Source organism: Eriocheir sinensis, chromosome 22 (assembly GCF_024679095.1).
Source record: "Eriocheir sinensis breed Jianghai 21 chromosome 22, ASM2467909v1, whole genome shotgun sequence".
NCBI classification, from domain to species: domain Eukaryota; kingdom Metazoa; phylum Arthropoda; class Malacostraca; order Decapoda; family Varunidae; genus Eriocheir; species Eriocheir sinensis.
Window position 1 is genome coordinate 19993810 of NC_066530.1, and position 14749 is coordinate 20008558.

The 14749-nt window shown below is 47.3% G+C and overlaps 1 protein-coding gene and 1 long non-coding RNA gene across 2 annotated transcripts in view; one reads left to right on the plus strand and one right to left on the minus strand.

The window, feature by feature from the left end:
- The window catches only part of LOC127002242 (uncharacterized), a 58019-nt gene extending 48102 nt beyond the window's left edge, over positions 1–9917 (minus strand). Inside the window, exon 1 of the long non-coding RNA XR_007755908.1 lies at positions 8518–9917. This is a non-coding gene — a long non-coding RNA (uncharacterized LOC127002242). The remainder of the gene's footprint in view (positions 1–8517) is intronic.
- LOC127002240 (cubilin-like) overlaps positions 1–14691 on the plus strand; it is a 143322-nt gene extending 128631 nt beyond the window's left edge. The window contains exons 3-4 of the mRNA XM_050868043.1: positions 9924–10109; positions 10508–14691. Of these exons, the coding sequence (XP_050724000.1) occupies positions 9924–10109; positions 10508–12574 (2253 nt within the window). The 3' untranslated portion in view covers positions 12575–14691. The remainder of the gene's footprint in view (positions 1–9923; positions 10110–10507) is intronic.
- The last annotated feature ends 58 nt before the right edge of the window (positions 14692–14749 follow it).

Consider the following 14749-nt stretch of genomic DNA (forward strand, 5'->3'; position numbering starts at 1 on the left):
AAAATGAGAAATAAAATACAGCGAAAGTCAAATTTATGCGAGACGGAAAATTTATGCGAAGGACGAAAAGAGAATTATATAACCTCAAAAATTCCTGCACTGAGAGAGAGAGAGAGAGAGAGAGAGAGAGAGAGAGAGAGAGAGAGAGAGAGAGAGAGAGAGAGAGAGAGAGAGAGAGAGAGAGAGAGAGAGAGAGAGGTATTAAACACAAAGATTACACAAATGCAAAACAAAGGAAATTGGGAAATAGCAAAGGCAAGAGGAGGAGGAGAAAGAGGAAGAGGAGGAGGAGGAGGAAGAAAAAGAAGAAGAAGAAGAAGAAGACGAGGAAGAAATGAAGAAGAATCGTATTCCAAGGGAAGTGTGAATCCTCCAATATCGAACCCGGTCCACAAGTCAACCAGTCAGCCACCAAGTCAGTCAGTCAGTCAGTCACCCACGCTCTACTCCAGTCACTCAATCAGTCTATCCTACCTACCAGTCATACTTCCAGCCAGTCAGTCAATCAGTCAATGAGTCAGTCAGTCACCCACTCTCTACTCCAATCACTCAGTCAGTCTATCCTACCTACCACTCAGTCAACCAGTCAGTCAATCAGTCAGTCAGTCAGTCAGGGTCATAATCTTAAACACTTCAGCACACACACACACACACACACACACACACACACACACACACACACACACACACACACACACACTTCACAAGGCTTTCGTGGGTCTTTTGGGCATTTCCAGCGGTAGTTCAATGACCCTGGTGGTAGTCTGACCCTTCTTCTGTACCATGAACCCACAAAGACTCTCATAAGAACCCGTTTGATCTCCTTTGCGGCCTTTGGAAGTGGTTGATGTGAGGGGCGTAATCATCTGAGAAAACCGACCTCACTCCCTTCTCCGATAGATCAATGTTTCATCCTCTCCGTTTACCTTCCCACATTAATTAGTCTTAGGAATGTGACGCCAGGTGAGGAGGAGGAGGAGGAGGAGGAGGAGGAGAAGGAGGAGGAGGAGGAGGAGGAAGAGGAGGAGGAGGAGGAGGAATATAATCAAAACGAATTGCTTGGGAATGGACGAGTTGAAGAATATGACGTAAACACACACACACACACACACACACACACACACACACACACACACACACACACACACACACACACACACACACACACGCTTTCATTCATTATTAATTGTCCGTTTAGCTAGTATGGACTCTCTCTCTCTCTCTCTCTCTCTCTCTCTCTCTCTCTCTCTCTCTCTCTCTCTCTCTCTCAATGTAATTCCAGGGATTGCATTGGCAGGAGGAAGGTGATTGGAGGAAAGGAGGAGGAGGAGGAGGAGGAGGAGGAGGAGGAGGAGGAGGAGGAGGAGGAGGAGGAGGAGGAAGAAGAAGAAAGGGCATTGTAGTAGTAAGGTTTGGAAGGAAGGAAGGAGGTATATAGAGGAAGAGGAGGAGGAGGAGGAAAGAAGATTACTTTAAGGTGTTTTCATTTTGGATTCTGATTCGGTTCATTGTGTATGTGTGTGTGTGTGAGAGAGAGAGAGAGAGAGAGAGAGAGAGAGAGAGAGAGAGAGAGAGAGACTAAAACCATTCATCCACCTACCCATCCCCCCTCACACACACACACACACACACACACACACACACACGTCAAAGCCTCTCTCTCGTTACTGTCCGAAGCCAATGGTCTTTACTACTGTTGCCTTGTCTCCTCTTTCTCCTCCTTTAGTACGGCCCTGTTTCCCTTCTCCTCCTCCTCCTCCTCCGCCTCTTCCTCCTCCTCTTCCTCTGTCAGTACACAATGGCCGGTTTCTTCTCGTTCTCTGTGTTGGTTTCTTGTTTTATGTAGCGCTTTGTTTTCATTACGTCCGCTCGCTACGACTACTACCACTACCACTACTACTACTTCTACTACTACTACTACTACTACTATTATTACCACTACTACTTGCATTACTATTACTTTTCCACGCCCATTGCAACTAACTACTACTACTACTACTACTACTATCAAATCACCACTACCATCATCACCACTCATACACCTGTTGGCGGCCTCTTTAACCAGGTGACAGCCAATCGAGATGCTGCTACACACACACACACACACACACACACACACACACACACACACACACGGGCTTATCTAGGAAACTTTGCCCATCAGTGTAAGGCGATGTAACAGGCCTTGGAGATTGTTGTTATGCATTTTTAACAAGGTAGGATGTGAGAGATGAATAAAAAGAAGGAATTACAGGAATAGAGAGAATAACATAGCCAAGTAGGAGTATATGAACGAGAGAGAAAGTATAGAAGAATGTATAGCAATTAGGATGTATAAGGAAAGTACTATACGAAGTTGTCTGTTATAATATTACCCAGAATAAGATCATTCCCCCTACATAGACAAACTGGCAACGATTCACTCAGCTTCAAATGACAACAACGGTGCTAATGTTTTCCTAATGCTCCTTAATAGCCCTTCCTTAAGTATTATGCAAGGGTGATCATAAGAAAAGCATACCAGTCTCTGTCACTCTATTACCCAGAAACTCTCAAGAACCGTCAATTCCCCTCCAAAGACAAGCTGGCAACGATTCGCTCAGGTTCAAATGATAACAACGGTGCTTATGTTTTCCCTAATGGTCCATAATGCTCCTTCCTTGCCTATTATACAAGGGTGATCATAAGAAAAGTATACCAAGCTATCTTTGTCGCTCTTTTACCCAGAAACTCTCAAGAAACGTCATTTCCCCTACCAAGACAAACTGGCAACGATTCACTCAGGCTCAAATGATAACAACAGTGCTTATGTTTCTTTAATGGTTCCTAACGTTGCTTCCTTACCTATTTACGAGGGTGATGGTCTGGGGTGCTGATGGAACCCACACACACACACACACACACACACGCATCAGGAGCCTCATGCACTTATCATGGTCGGCCTCAAGTAGCACTAATACAAGGATCGAGGGACAAGGTTATGATCATTACCGCCAACTGTTGGAGGTGAAATGGCCGCCTCGCCCCTCCGTGTTTAAACTGTGATGTCACGACATCTGAGGCTAGTTTTGCGCGTATGGTGGTATCAGGTCAACTCAGACCCAAAGTCCGTCTTTATAAAGGTCACGGCACCTCAAAGGCCTCTCGTAGAAGTTGCTGGGCTATTCATGGACTGTTATGCGATGCTGGTGATAGTTTAACATGACTTATGAATCATAAACGGGACATTCACCCCTGAAAACCAGGTTACTCTTCTCTGTGGCAGTAGGAAATAGTCTTGTCAGGTCAACTCATACCCAAAGCCCGCACTCTTAAACGTAGCTCTCGTTGAAGTTGCTGGTGTTTTCATGGACCGTTATGTGATCCTTGTGATAGTTTTACACGACCTCTGCATCTTGAACGGGAAAGTTACCCCTGAAAACCTGGTTACTCTTTTCCGTGGCAGAAGGAAATAGTCGTGTCAGGTCAACTCGTGCCCAAAGCCCATATTCTTAAACGTACCGTCACCCCAAAAGGCTCTCGTTGAAGTTACTGGGCTTTTCATGGACTGTTATGTGATCCTAGTGATAGTTTTACACGACCTCTGCATCTTGAACGGGAAAGTTACCCCTGAAAAGCCGGTTACTCTTCTCTGTGGCAGTAGGAAATAGTCGTGTCAGGTCAACTCATGCCCAAAGCCCATATTCTTAAACGTATGGGCCCTTCATTTCCCTATATGTAAAGCCTCTCGTGGAAGTTGCTCTGGGCTTATCATGAACTGTTTTCTGACGCCAGTGATAGTTTTACACTTCTTCTGCAACATGAACGGGAAAGTTACCCCTGAAAACCTGGTTAATCTTCTCTATGGCTTTGGGAAATGGACGTACTGGGAGCAAGAGACGTTTAATTAAGAATATGAAGCTCAGTCAACTCGTATCTTGGACAACTCGTACTCAAGTGAAGTGACACCCTCGTACTGACTGACTGACTGACTGACTAACTGACTGACTGACTGACTGACTGACTTCCCGCGTCTCCTCCACCCTCCCTTCCTTGTCTTCTCGTTTCGGCCTAAATTTCCGGTCTTAAACTTGTCTTACCATGAGAGAGAGAGAGAGAGAGAGAGAGAGAGAGAGAGATTAACTTGTCCAAAATTCCCTCGCTGAAAAGTTGTAATCCGATCTTATTCACTTCTTTCTTTTTTCGTGTGTGTGTGTGTGTGTGTGTGTGTGTGTGTGTTCTTCATTGTTTCCAGGTAAATAAATCTTAACAAACAGCAATTAGCAAAGAAGAGAGAGAGAGAGAGAGAGAGAGAGAGAGAGAGAGAGAGAGAGAGAGAGAGAGAGAGAGAGAGAGAGAGAGAGAGAGAGAGAGAGAGAGAGAGAGAGTTATTCCTCATTGTCTTTGTTTGTTTCCTAATCCATGTGAGAGAGAGAGAGAGAGAGAGAGAGAGAGAGAGAGAGAGAGAGAGAGAGAGAGAGAGAGAGAGAGAGAGAGAGAGAGAGAGAGAGAATGGCTTCCACCTTTGTTTCTTAATCCGTGATGCTCGCTTTCTATCTCTCCTTTTTTCTCTCCACTCCTCCTCCTCATCTTCCTCCTCCTCCTCTTCCTCCTTCTCCTCCTCCTTCTCCTCCCATTCTTTCCTCCATACGTATATCTTCTCTCCATTCATCTGTGTTTACCCCCCTTTCTTTCCTCCATATAATTATTTTTTTCCTCTCCATTAATCTTTCCTACTTCTCTCTATAATTTGTTTCCTCTCCAATCCTCTTTTCTCACTTCTCACTTCTTCTCTCCATATCTCTTTTTCTCTCCATTCATCTTTGTTTACTTCCTACTTTTTTCCTCCATCCCTTTTCATCCTCTCCATTCATCGGGTTCTCATGAGTGTTTTCGTAGGCCCACGGTACAGAGGAAGGGTCAAACTACCACCAGGGTCATAAAACTACCCCTGGAAATGCCCACCACAACCCCTACGAAAGAATTGTCAAATATGTTTTTGTAGTTTCACGGTACAGAGGAAGGGTCAAACTACCACCAGGGTCATTAAACTACCCCTGGAAATGCCCACCACAACCCCTATGAAAGCCTTGTCAAATATGTGTTTTCGTAGGTTCATGGAACAGAGAAAGGGCCAAACTACCACCAGGATCACTAAACTACCCTTGGAAATACCCACCACCCATACGAATGCCTTGTCAAATATGTGTTTCTATAGGTTCACGGTACAGAAGAAGGGTCACACTACCACCAGGGTCATAGAACCACCCCTGGAAATGCCCCCCACAACTCCTACGAAAGTCTTGTCAAATATGAGAGCTTGGGCGCAAAAATGTTTAATAATGCGGCACTCAACCTTCCCAGCGGCCTTTGACAGCAGCTGCGGGGCGTATAGAGGGCGATCGCCAGCACGTGGGACCTTAACTGTACCGGAAAACAATAGCGGAACACACACAGCTTCCTCTAACATGCCTTGAGGGTCCTGCAGCGACGCGGGTGAAGGGGAACGAGAGGAAGAAGAAGAGGAACCTTGGGTATTGGGGGTTTGTGTATTGAAGGGAAGGGAAAGGATAGGATAGGGATGGATGGGTGTGGTTGGGGATGATGGAAAGAGGAGGAGAGGAAGGAAAAAAAGGAAGAGGAGGGAGAGGAGAGGTTATTGAAGGTGATATGAGAGAAAGGCGAAGGAAGGGAAAGGAGAGGAATAAGGTGAAGTTGATGGGATGCGAAAAAGAGAAGGAAAAGGAGGAAAAGAAGGGAAAGGAGTGGTTCTAAAAGGTGATAAGAGAGAAAAGGAAAGAGAGAGAATAGGTTGAGGTTGATGGGATGGGAAAAAGAGGAGGAAAATGAGGAAAAGAAAGGAGAGGAGAGATTATTGAAGGTCATAAGAGAGAAAAGAAAGAAGAGAAGATGAATTTAAGGGAAGGGAAGGGAAGAAAAAGGAAAGGAAAGGGAAGAAAAGAGGAGAAGAATAGAGAGAGAAAAAAAATGAAGTGAGGCATAGTTATCGGATGTCCCAGCTTCTCTCTCTCTCTCTCTCTCTCTCTCTCTCTCTCTCTCTCTCTCTCTCTCTCTGAAGCGGCAATTCCGAGAGTGTTTCAACAAGAGCGCAGAATTAGGCCAAAAAAACGAAATTGCCTGCCGCCAGCGAACCCACTTATCGAATTTCGTAAACAGGAAATTATTGCGTACAGCGTCACCCGGTAATGGCGCGTCCGCATACGTAAGTTGGCGGCGGTGGTATAACGTAACGTAGTGTAGGAGTCGTTGTATGTGTGGAGGGAGATGGAGGAGGAGAAGGAGGAGGAGGAGGAGGAGGAGGAAGAGGAGGAGGAGAAGATGAAGAAAGGAGAAGGAGGGGGATGAGAGGGAGGGGTAACACACACACACACACACACACACACACACACACACACACACACACACACACATACACACACATGAAACTGATCTGCTAAAACTCCAAATGTGATAATCTTCTTAATCCATTTTTTTGTTTATTTATTCAGAAGCAAATGTGTGTGTGTGTGTGTGTGTGTGTGTGTGTGTGTGTGTGTGTGTGTGTGTGTGTAATGCTAATGGACTGACTGACTGACTGATTGACTGACTGACTGGCTGACTGACTGAATGAATGAATGAATGAATGACTGGCAGCCCTCAACAACGTATTATAATATTCATTCACTCCACTTGCATTTACTGAAAGGATAGAAGGGAGGGGGGAGGGAGGAAGGGAAGAGGAGGAAGGGAGGAGGGTGGGAGAAAGGGAGGAAGGGGTGAAGGGGAAGGGAGGAGGGAGTGAAGGGAAGGGAAGGGAGGGTGAATAGGAAGGGAGGAATGGGAAGGGATTGAAGGCGGTAGAGGAGAAGGCAGGAAAGAGGAAGAAAGGGAAGGGATAGGAAGGAGTAAAGGGGAGTGAAGGGGAAGGAAGGGAGGAAAGAATGAAGGGGATAGGAAATAGGGAGGGATTGAAGGGAGTAGAGGAGAAGGTAGGAAAGAGGAAGAGATGGAAGGGGTGGAAGGGAAGAAGGGAAGGGAGTGAAGGGGAAAGGAGGAAAGAATGAAGGGGTTAGGAAATAGGAAGGGGTTGAAGGGGGTAGAGTGGAAGGGGTAAAGTGAAGGGGTCGGAGCCTAAAATCACGTTCCCGCAATTCATAAGCTTTGAATCGTAATTAACGCGTGACATAAAACCTCAGTTAATCATTTTTAATTTCCATTTTCAGCGGACGAATTTTCATGCCCGGCTGGGTGGCGAGCGCGCGCGAGAGAGGGGCGGGGGTGATTTGTTATAGCGGCGAGAGGATGTGTAGTTTGCTTTGCTTTACGTGTTGTAGCAATGTTAGGAATGACTCTCAGTTGGGTACATGAGGTTAGGAAGGGCACTAGGCTGGGTTCATGAGAGGCGGGAAGGACACTTGGTTGGGTACACCAGGGGTTAGGAACGACACTTGGCTGGGTACGTGAGAGGTGGGAAGGACACTTGGTTGGGTACAGGAGAGGCTAAGAAGGACACTTAGTTAGATACTTGTTCTGGCAATGTTAGGAAGGACACTTGGTTGGGTACATGAGAGGTGGGAAGGACACCTGGTTGGGTACATGAGAAGCTAAGGACACTTGGTTAGATACTTGTGGCAATGTTAGGTAGGACGCTTGGTTGGGTACAGGAGAGGCTAAGGACACTTGGTTAGATACTTGTTCTGGCAATGTTAGGAAGGACACTTGGTTGGGTACATGAGAGGTGGGAGGACACTTGGTTGCGTTACACGAGAAGAGAATTAACTTTACTTTACTTCTTGTTATAAGCCTCCATGGTGCGGTGATTTGCATCCTCGACCTACGAAACTGGACCTTGGTTCGAATCCAGGCGTGGGCGGTACATAAAGTTATAGGGCAAGGACTCTACGCATACTGAGAGAAAGAGATTAACGTTATTATTATTACACACACACACACACACACACACACACTCTCTCTCTCTCTCTCTCTCTCCCCTCCAGTGACCCCTCCCGCCCGCTGCGCTAAACTTGGTCTTTAAATTATTCATAACACGTGTACAAAATTAAAGTTTCCATGCAGAGTTAAGGAAATACATGGATAATACAGCATGCACCCTGACCATGGCTTCTAACGCCTTCCGCATCGTTATACTTGGGACATTATATAGTCATGTTATATTCGTATGAACCAAAAATACAAAAATAAAGTGCTTGAGGGGTAACAGAACACCACGCCAGAGAAATACGTAACACCACTGTCTCTAACGAAAGGTAACGTTTGACATCTTGTTTCATCTCTACGTCATATTAAATGGTTTTCGTGCAACGTGACTCACTTAACATGATCAGAAGTACCCGCCAGTGTTACTTTATTCCCGTAACATAACACGAACCCACAGAAACACACGTCACACCACCATCTTCTATAGCTAAAGGTACCGCCCGCTCAGCTCACACGTAAACACAGCTGACAACACCATATTTCATTCATCCCTTTATATCTCATCAATCAACACGTTTTCGTACAATCAGACTCACGTACGTTAACCAGCAGTCTTCGGTCCACACCTTCGTAGTAGGATTCCCCGCTGCCACTCGCTATAACGTTACAAAAGGCGATATTTCCCGCACAACGTAACGTGACCTTCCGACATGAGACGAGAGATGGATGTCAGGGAGAACGGAATGGACCATCTCAACCCCGGGACAAATCATTCTTTATAGTAAACCACGTGACTCATACATCGTCCATTTCGTATTTTCTTCGCAGGTAACGTATAAACTGATAGTAGAAGTGCTTTAGAGAACGAATAGAAGGGTAAGGAGGAAATTATAAGGTGGTTAAGACTAGGCTATTGGCTTTGCGCAGATCCCAATGTCAGAACGTGAAATTTATGAACGATAAAATCATCTCTCTGGGTTATCCTAAGTTAAATTCATATCTTCTTTGTTTTTCTTTTCACTCTCTCCCTGTTTTCCATTTTCTCTCTTTATTCTCCTCCTCCTCCTTTCCTTTCTTTATGCATATCTTCAAATCTTCACTTTTAACTCTCTCCCAGTTTTTAATTTTCTCTCTTCTTTTCCTCCTCCTTCTTCTCCTTTCCTTTCTCTCTCCCTTTCTTCCAATCTTCTCTCCTTCCTACTCCTTTAAAACTACTAAGACAGGTGTTGATTATGTCATCTATAGTTTATTCTTGCGGGTTACCTTTGACCTAAGCACGAGAGGCGAGTGGATAAATCATAGACGGAGGAATGGGTCACTTGGGCATTTAGCCTACTATGTTGATTTTGTTTACTTATTATATCATGTAAGGAAGGAAGGAAGGAAAGGAAGTATTGAGTCTGTAAGAGGCTAGCTAGTTAACAAGGTAGCCCCTGTAAACCTATCCCCATTAATCCTTCTCGCCCATAAATCGGTTCCAACTCCCTCTGAAAGTTTTAATCCTATTCTCGGGAACCACCACATGGCTTCCACGCCTCTAAGTTTGTTCCACTCATCCATCGCCGTTTGACAGTTCCTATACTTTTCCTGATACTTCTTTCTCTTTTTTTCTTCCTCTCTCTCTCTCTCTCTCTCTCTCTCTCTCTCTCTCTCTCTTGGTAATCCCCTTTTTTTCCATTTTCTAATCCTTTATCTTCTTTTATCTTATCTTTATTCTTTTCATTCTTATTATAATTCTTTTTCCTTTCTTTATCCTTCCATTTTAACGTCTTTTTAATTCTTTTTCTTTTTCGATCCATTTCCTTTTTCTTCTTTTATTTATTTCCTCCATATCTCTGTTTTTCTCCTCCATTCCTCTTTGCTTCCCGTTCATTCTTCCATATCTCTTTTCCCTCTCCATCCCTCTTTCCTATTCTTTCCTCCATCTCTCTTTTGTTCCTCTCCATCTCTCTGTCCAAACTTTCCATTCTCTTCGTCTTCCTCAAACTCCATTTTCCTTCTCCCAGATCATGGACGGGAACGCACAGACGGACGTGAGCAACCGCAAGAACCTCGGGATGTTCTGCGGCGAGATCGAGCAGACGCGGACCTTCATATCGGAGACGTCCTTCGTTAAGATCATCTTCAACGTCAACAACTTCACCGAGGAGACGTACTTCAGCTTCGACTCACGCGTTGAGCTGCAGAAGGAGGTGAGGGAGGCAGGAGAGGAGGGAGAGAACGGAGAGAATGTGATGTTAATGCCTATGTTGAATTCTGGCTTAGTTTAGTGTACAATGACTAATAGTTCCTTTGTCTACCATGATATCCTTTTCGTTCAACGTAACTCGCTTTAGATGTTCAGAAACCACCAACAATGTTACTTTAAGCTCCGAACATGAGCGAAACACATCATGCCACCGTCTCTTGAAGCAATGTAACTCACTTAAATTGTTCAGATACACCCAAAAAATGTTACTTTTAACTTCGAACATGAGAGAAACACGTCATACCACCGTCTCTTGCTCTCGTGTCCCATGTAAACACAGCTGATAAGGCCGTGGCTGTCAGGTGTGTTCCAGGCAGGTAATGAAAGTTTTTCCCCCGGCAGGTGTACGGGAGGTACGGCCCCAACTCCATGCTGTACCCGTTCCGCCGCGGTGAAGTGGTGCCGGGGACCTACTGCGAACGGGTGTTCACGGACTGCAAGCTCCAGTCGTGCTTCGTGCAGTCCCCGGGCTACCCCAGCGTGTACCCGCGTAACCTGCACTGCAAGTACTACCTCAACACGCGCATGCCCTTCATCAAGCTCTACATCGAGAACGAGGAGTTCAACGTGGATGGCCAGCGTTGCGAGAACCCCATGATGTGCCCCATGCGCCCCCTCAGCACCAACTGCCCCTACGACTACATCCGCGTGTACGACGGCAAGAACGACGACGCGCCCGCCATCGGCACCTTCTGCGGGATGGGCCGCTTCCCGCACTCCATCATCGGCTCCGGCCAGGACGTGATGGTGGAATTCGTCTCGTCCCCCGCCGGGCCGTTCCTCAACACCGGCTTCCACTTCAACGTCGGCAACTGGCCCGGCCACGTGGAGACCAGCGGCTCGCGGAACGGCACGTGCGACTGGGTGTTCTCCAGCGACACGGTGGAGCGCGGCCAGGAGTCCACCTTCCTGTCCCTTGCCCACTGGTACCCCGCCGGCACCTCCTGCTCCTACCTGATCCGCGGCCGCCCCGACGAGGTGGTCAGGATGTACTTCCCATCCTTCCGCGTCCGACCCATCGAGGCCCCGATCCGCCCCTACGACGGCGACTGCGGCGAGACGCTCATCATCTACGACTCCGACCGCGAGGACGACGCGCGCATCATGAAGATGTTCTGCGACACCTTCTCCCGCCCGCTGGAGAAGCACGACTTTATCTCCACCGGCAGCGCCATGTACGTCAAGTTCGAGAGCCGCACTGGCAGCTACGACGGGTCGTCCCTCTACTACTGGGCCCAGTACGACTTCTTCAACAACACCCACTACGGGAAGCCCATCGAGGACACGCTCTGCGACGAGCTCTTCGAGTCCTTCGTGCGCCCCGAGGGCAAGTTCGGCTCGCCGCTCAACACGCTGCTCTATAAAACCGAGGAGGACGTGATGTGCCGCTACCACTTCAAGGCGCCGCGCTACCAGTACCGCCGCATCCTGCTCACCATCAACTCGACCAACTTCAAGCACAACGACGACGCCTGCGTGGACTGCCTCAACGACAAGGTCGACAAGCTGAAGATCATCGACCCGTTCCGCAACGGCACCAACGTCTGCATCTGCGAGCTGTGGGTGCCGGGGAACCGCGTGTCGCCCACCATTGTGTCCAACGGCCCGTCCCTTTCCCTGGAGATGCACATTGACCACCGCCACGCCATGCAGAACTACTTCAAGTCCACGACGCCGATCTTCGAGGGCACGTACAAGTTCATCCACAGCCCCATCTGCGGCCCGACGGTCATCCCAGCCGCCACGGAGGGCAACATCATCTACCCCAAGTACGAGCCCTACGTGTACGGCGGCTACGGCGAGGACGTGCACTGCATCTGGGAGCTGCGTGTCAAGCAGGAGCGGGACGTGTGGCTCTACGTGGACCAGCTCGACTTTTCCCTCAACGACTGCTCGCTGGAGGTGATCGAGGTGTTTCTGCCCGGCCGCGACCGACCGGAGTTCACAATCTGCGAGAAAGGCGACACCGTGGACGAGAGCAAAACCACCATCCTGAAGGCGCGGGACCTGGTGGAGGGCGCCGTCATCATCCACTTCAAGTCCTCTGCTCCGGGACACTCAAACTTCAAGCTGACCTGGACGGAGCTGTTCGAGTTGCCGCGGAACAGCGACGGCACGGTCATGACCTCCAAGCTGATGGCACCGGGGGACTGCGAGTTCGTGTGCCCTGGCCAGCCCGCCTGCATCCAGAACGACCTGGTCTGCAACGGCGTGCGTAACTGCCCCGGCAACAGCTCCGGCGCGGCCCAGCACGACGAGGCCCCCGAGATCTGCTTCTCCCGCACGGGGTCAAAGTTCAACTACGTGGCCCTCGGACTGGGCGCCGCCGGGGGCACCGTGGTGGCCGTGGCAGTCATCATTCTCGTGTGCCGCAACTGCCGCAAGCGACCCGACGACAACACCTTCTAAGGAGACTATGCAACGGTCTGGTGGAGTGTTGTGCGCCGGCGGACTGTGCCGCGCCGGAACCCAGGCGGGCGGGGGGCGGGGCAACACTGCGCGTGCACTCCAGGAAACACAAGCACAGGCTACAGCAGGGCGCGAGGCTCGTCCGGGTGTTGCCCTGGCGACGGCGGTGATGGCGGCAGCGGTGTGTGGTGAGTGGCGGCGGCGCGGGTCAGGCATTTCTTCCATTCCTTATCACGTGACGGGACAATAATGGTCGTGAGCCTTGCGGACCTCCGTCATGGTGGACCAGTGAACACGAGTGTACAACAACAACAACAATAATAACAACAACAATAACAACAGCTCCCGCGGTCTTGGTGTCAAGGCCGCTGCCGGTGTACATGTGCATAAAAGGTGTAGCTGCCGTTAGTGACCGTAGACGTAAGTTGTAAATACCTATATAATGGTTTAGTATGTATGACGTAGGTCGACTTTGACATCAGTGTAACTCTTCTCGTACTCACTCATACTAGGAAAAAACAATACTCAGAATCAAAGTTGCATTAAGTACAAATACGCGTCGCGCGCTAACAACAGCGACGACCGAGCTGGGAACAAACAACACAAACAACTGCATAGGTCTCGGGAAAGGAAGGAGATGATATGGCGGGCGAGGAACGAGGTCTATCTAAGCGTCAGTCGGTCACATAGAAGAAGAGGACGCACCAGGTGTTTGTTTTTGTATCTAACGTAACTCCTGAATCACTAGAACGCCCAACACAGCACTGAACCGAGGGAAGGAGGTGCTGGGAACAACTACGCAGGCATCGAGAGAAGAGAAGAGGACGTACCAGGTGTTTAGTGTGTGTCTATCGTAGCTCCTGAGGCACGGGAACACGGCCGACACAGATCTAAGCAACGCCCGTCCTGGGAACAACTAACTACACAGGCGTCGGACAAGGAACGAGATGTTATTTGGTCCTCAGTCAGTCACCTATAGGAAGAAAACATACCAAGTGTTTGATCTGTGATTAGTATGGCTCCTGCAGCGCGGGAACACGACCGACACAGCTCAGAAATGGATAAGAGACGTGCGTGTGTATCAGGTATGTATGTAGACAAGAAATCCATCTTAGAGAGGAGCTAAAGAGGTTCAAATGGACCTGATATAGAGGTGTTCAGATGTTTATGTGTACCTTACGATGCTCAGTAATAGACGAAACAAGCCAAACTTATAAAAGAAAGAAAGAAGCAATGGATAAAAAAAAAAACGTGCGTGCGAATATAAGTAGGTAGACCAAGGAATCCAATCTTATAGAGAAGCCAAAGAGGTTTAAATGGACAGGATAAAGAGGATTTCAGGTGTTTATATATAGACGAAATAATCCAAATAAAAGGAAAGAAAGAAAGAACCAATGGATAAGAGATCTGAGTTTGAATATCAGTATGTAGACAAAGGAGTCCAATCTTATAGAAAAGCAAAAGAGGTTCAAATGGACGGGATAAAGAGGATTTCAGGTGTTTATATATATAGACGAAATAATCCAAATAAAGAGAAAGAAAGAAAACATGTGGATAAGAGACGTGTGTGTGTGTATGTAAGTATATAAGCTATCGTTTGTAAATATATAAAAGACTAAAACAAATACATACATAAATACATATAAATAAATAAATAAACAGTATTTACTACATAATAGGTCCTGTGATTGACTGGTTGGTTGTTGTTGTACTTTGCTATATATTGAAGATGTGATGGAATTTGTCTGTAGTGTCGGGAATGAAAAATAAATAAAATAAATAAACAAAAACAAAAGAAAGTCGCGTTCGAGTCTGCGCGAATTTGGGTGACCACGACAATAATAATAATGATGATTCGTTTTCTTTAGCTTGTAAAAAAAAATAATAATAACATGTTGTACGTATATAAGTGTGTGCTCCAATGACCTTGAGCTTACACCCTTAAGTGGACGTAGAAGTATACAGACTTTTGATATATAATTCTCTCTCTATCTCTATCTGTCTATCTATCTATCTCGTACTAGCTCAATGTCAACAATCCTTTCCCTTCCTCTTCCTCTCTCACATACTTCCTCTTCCTCCTCCTCCTCCTCCTCCTCCTCCTCCTCCTCCTCATCTTCCTCTTCCTTTCAATAACAACAAAAATAATATGCTCTTGATTGCCTGTTTCTTCCT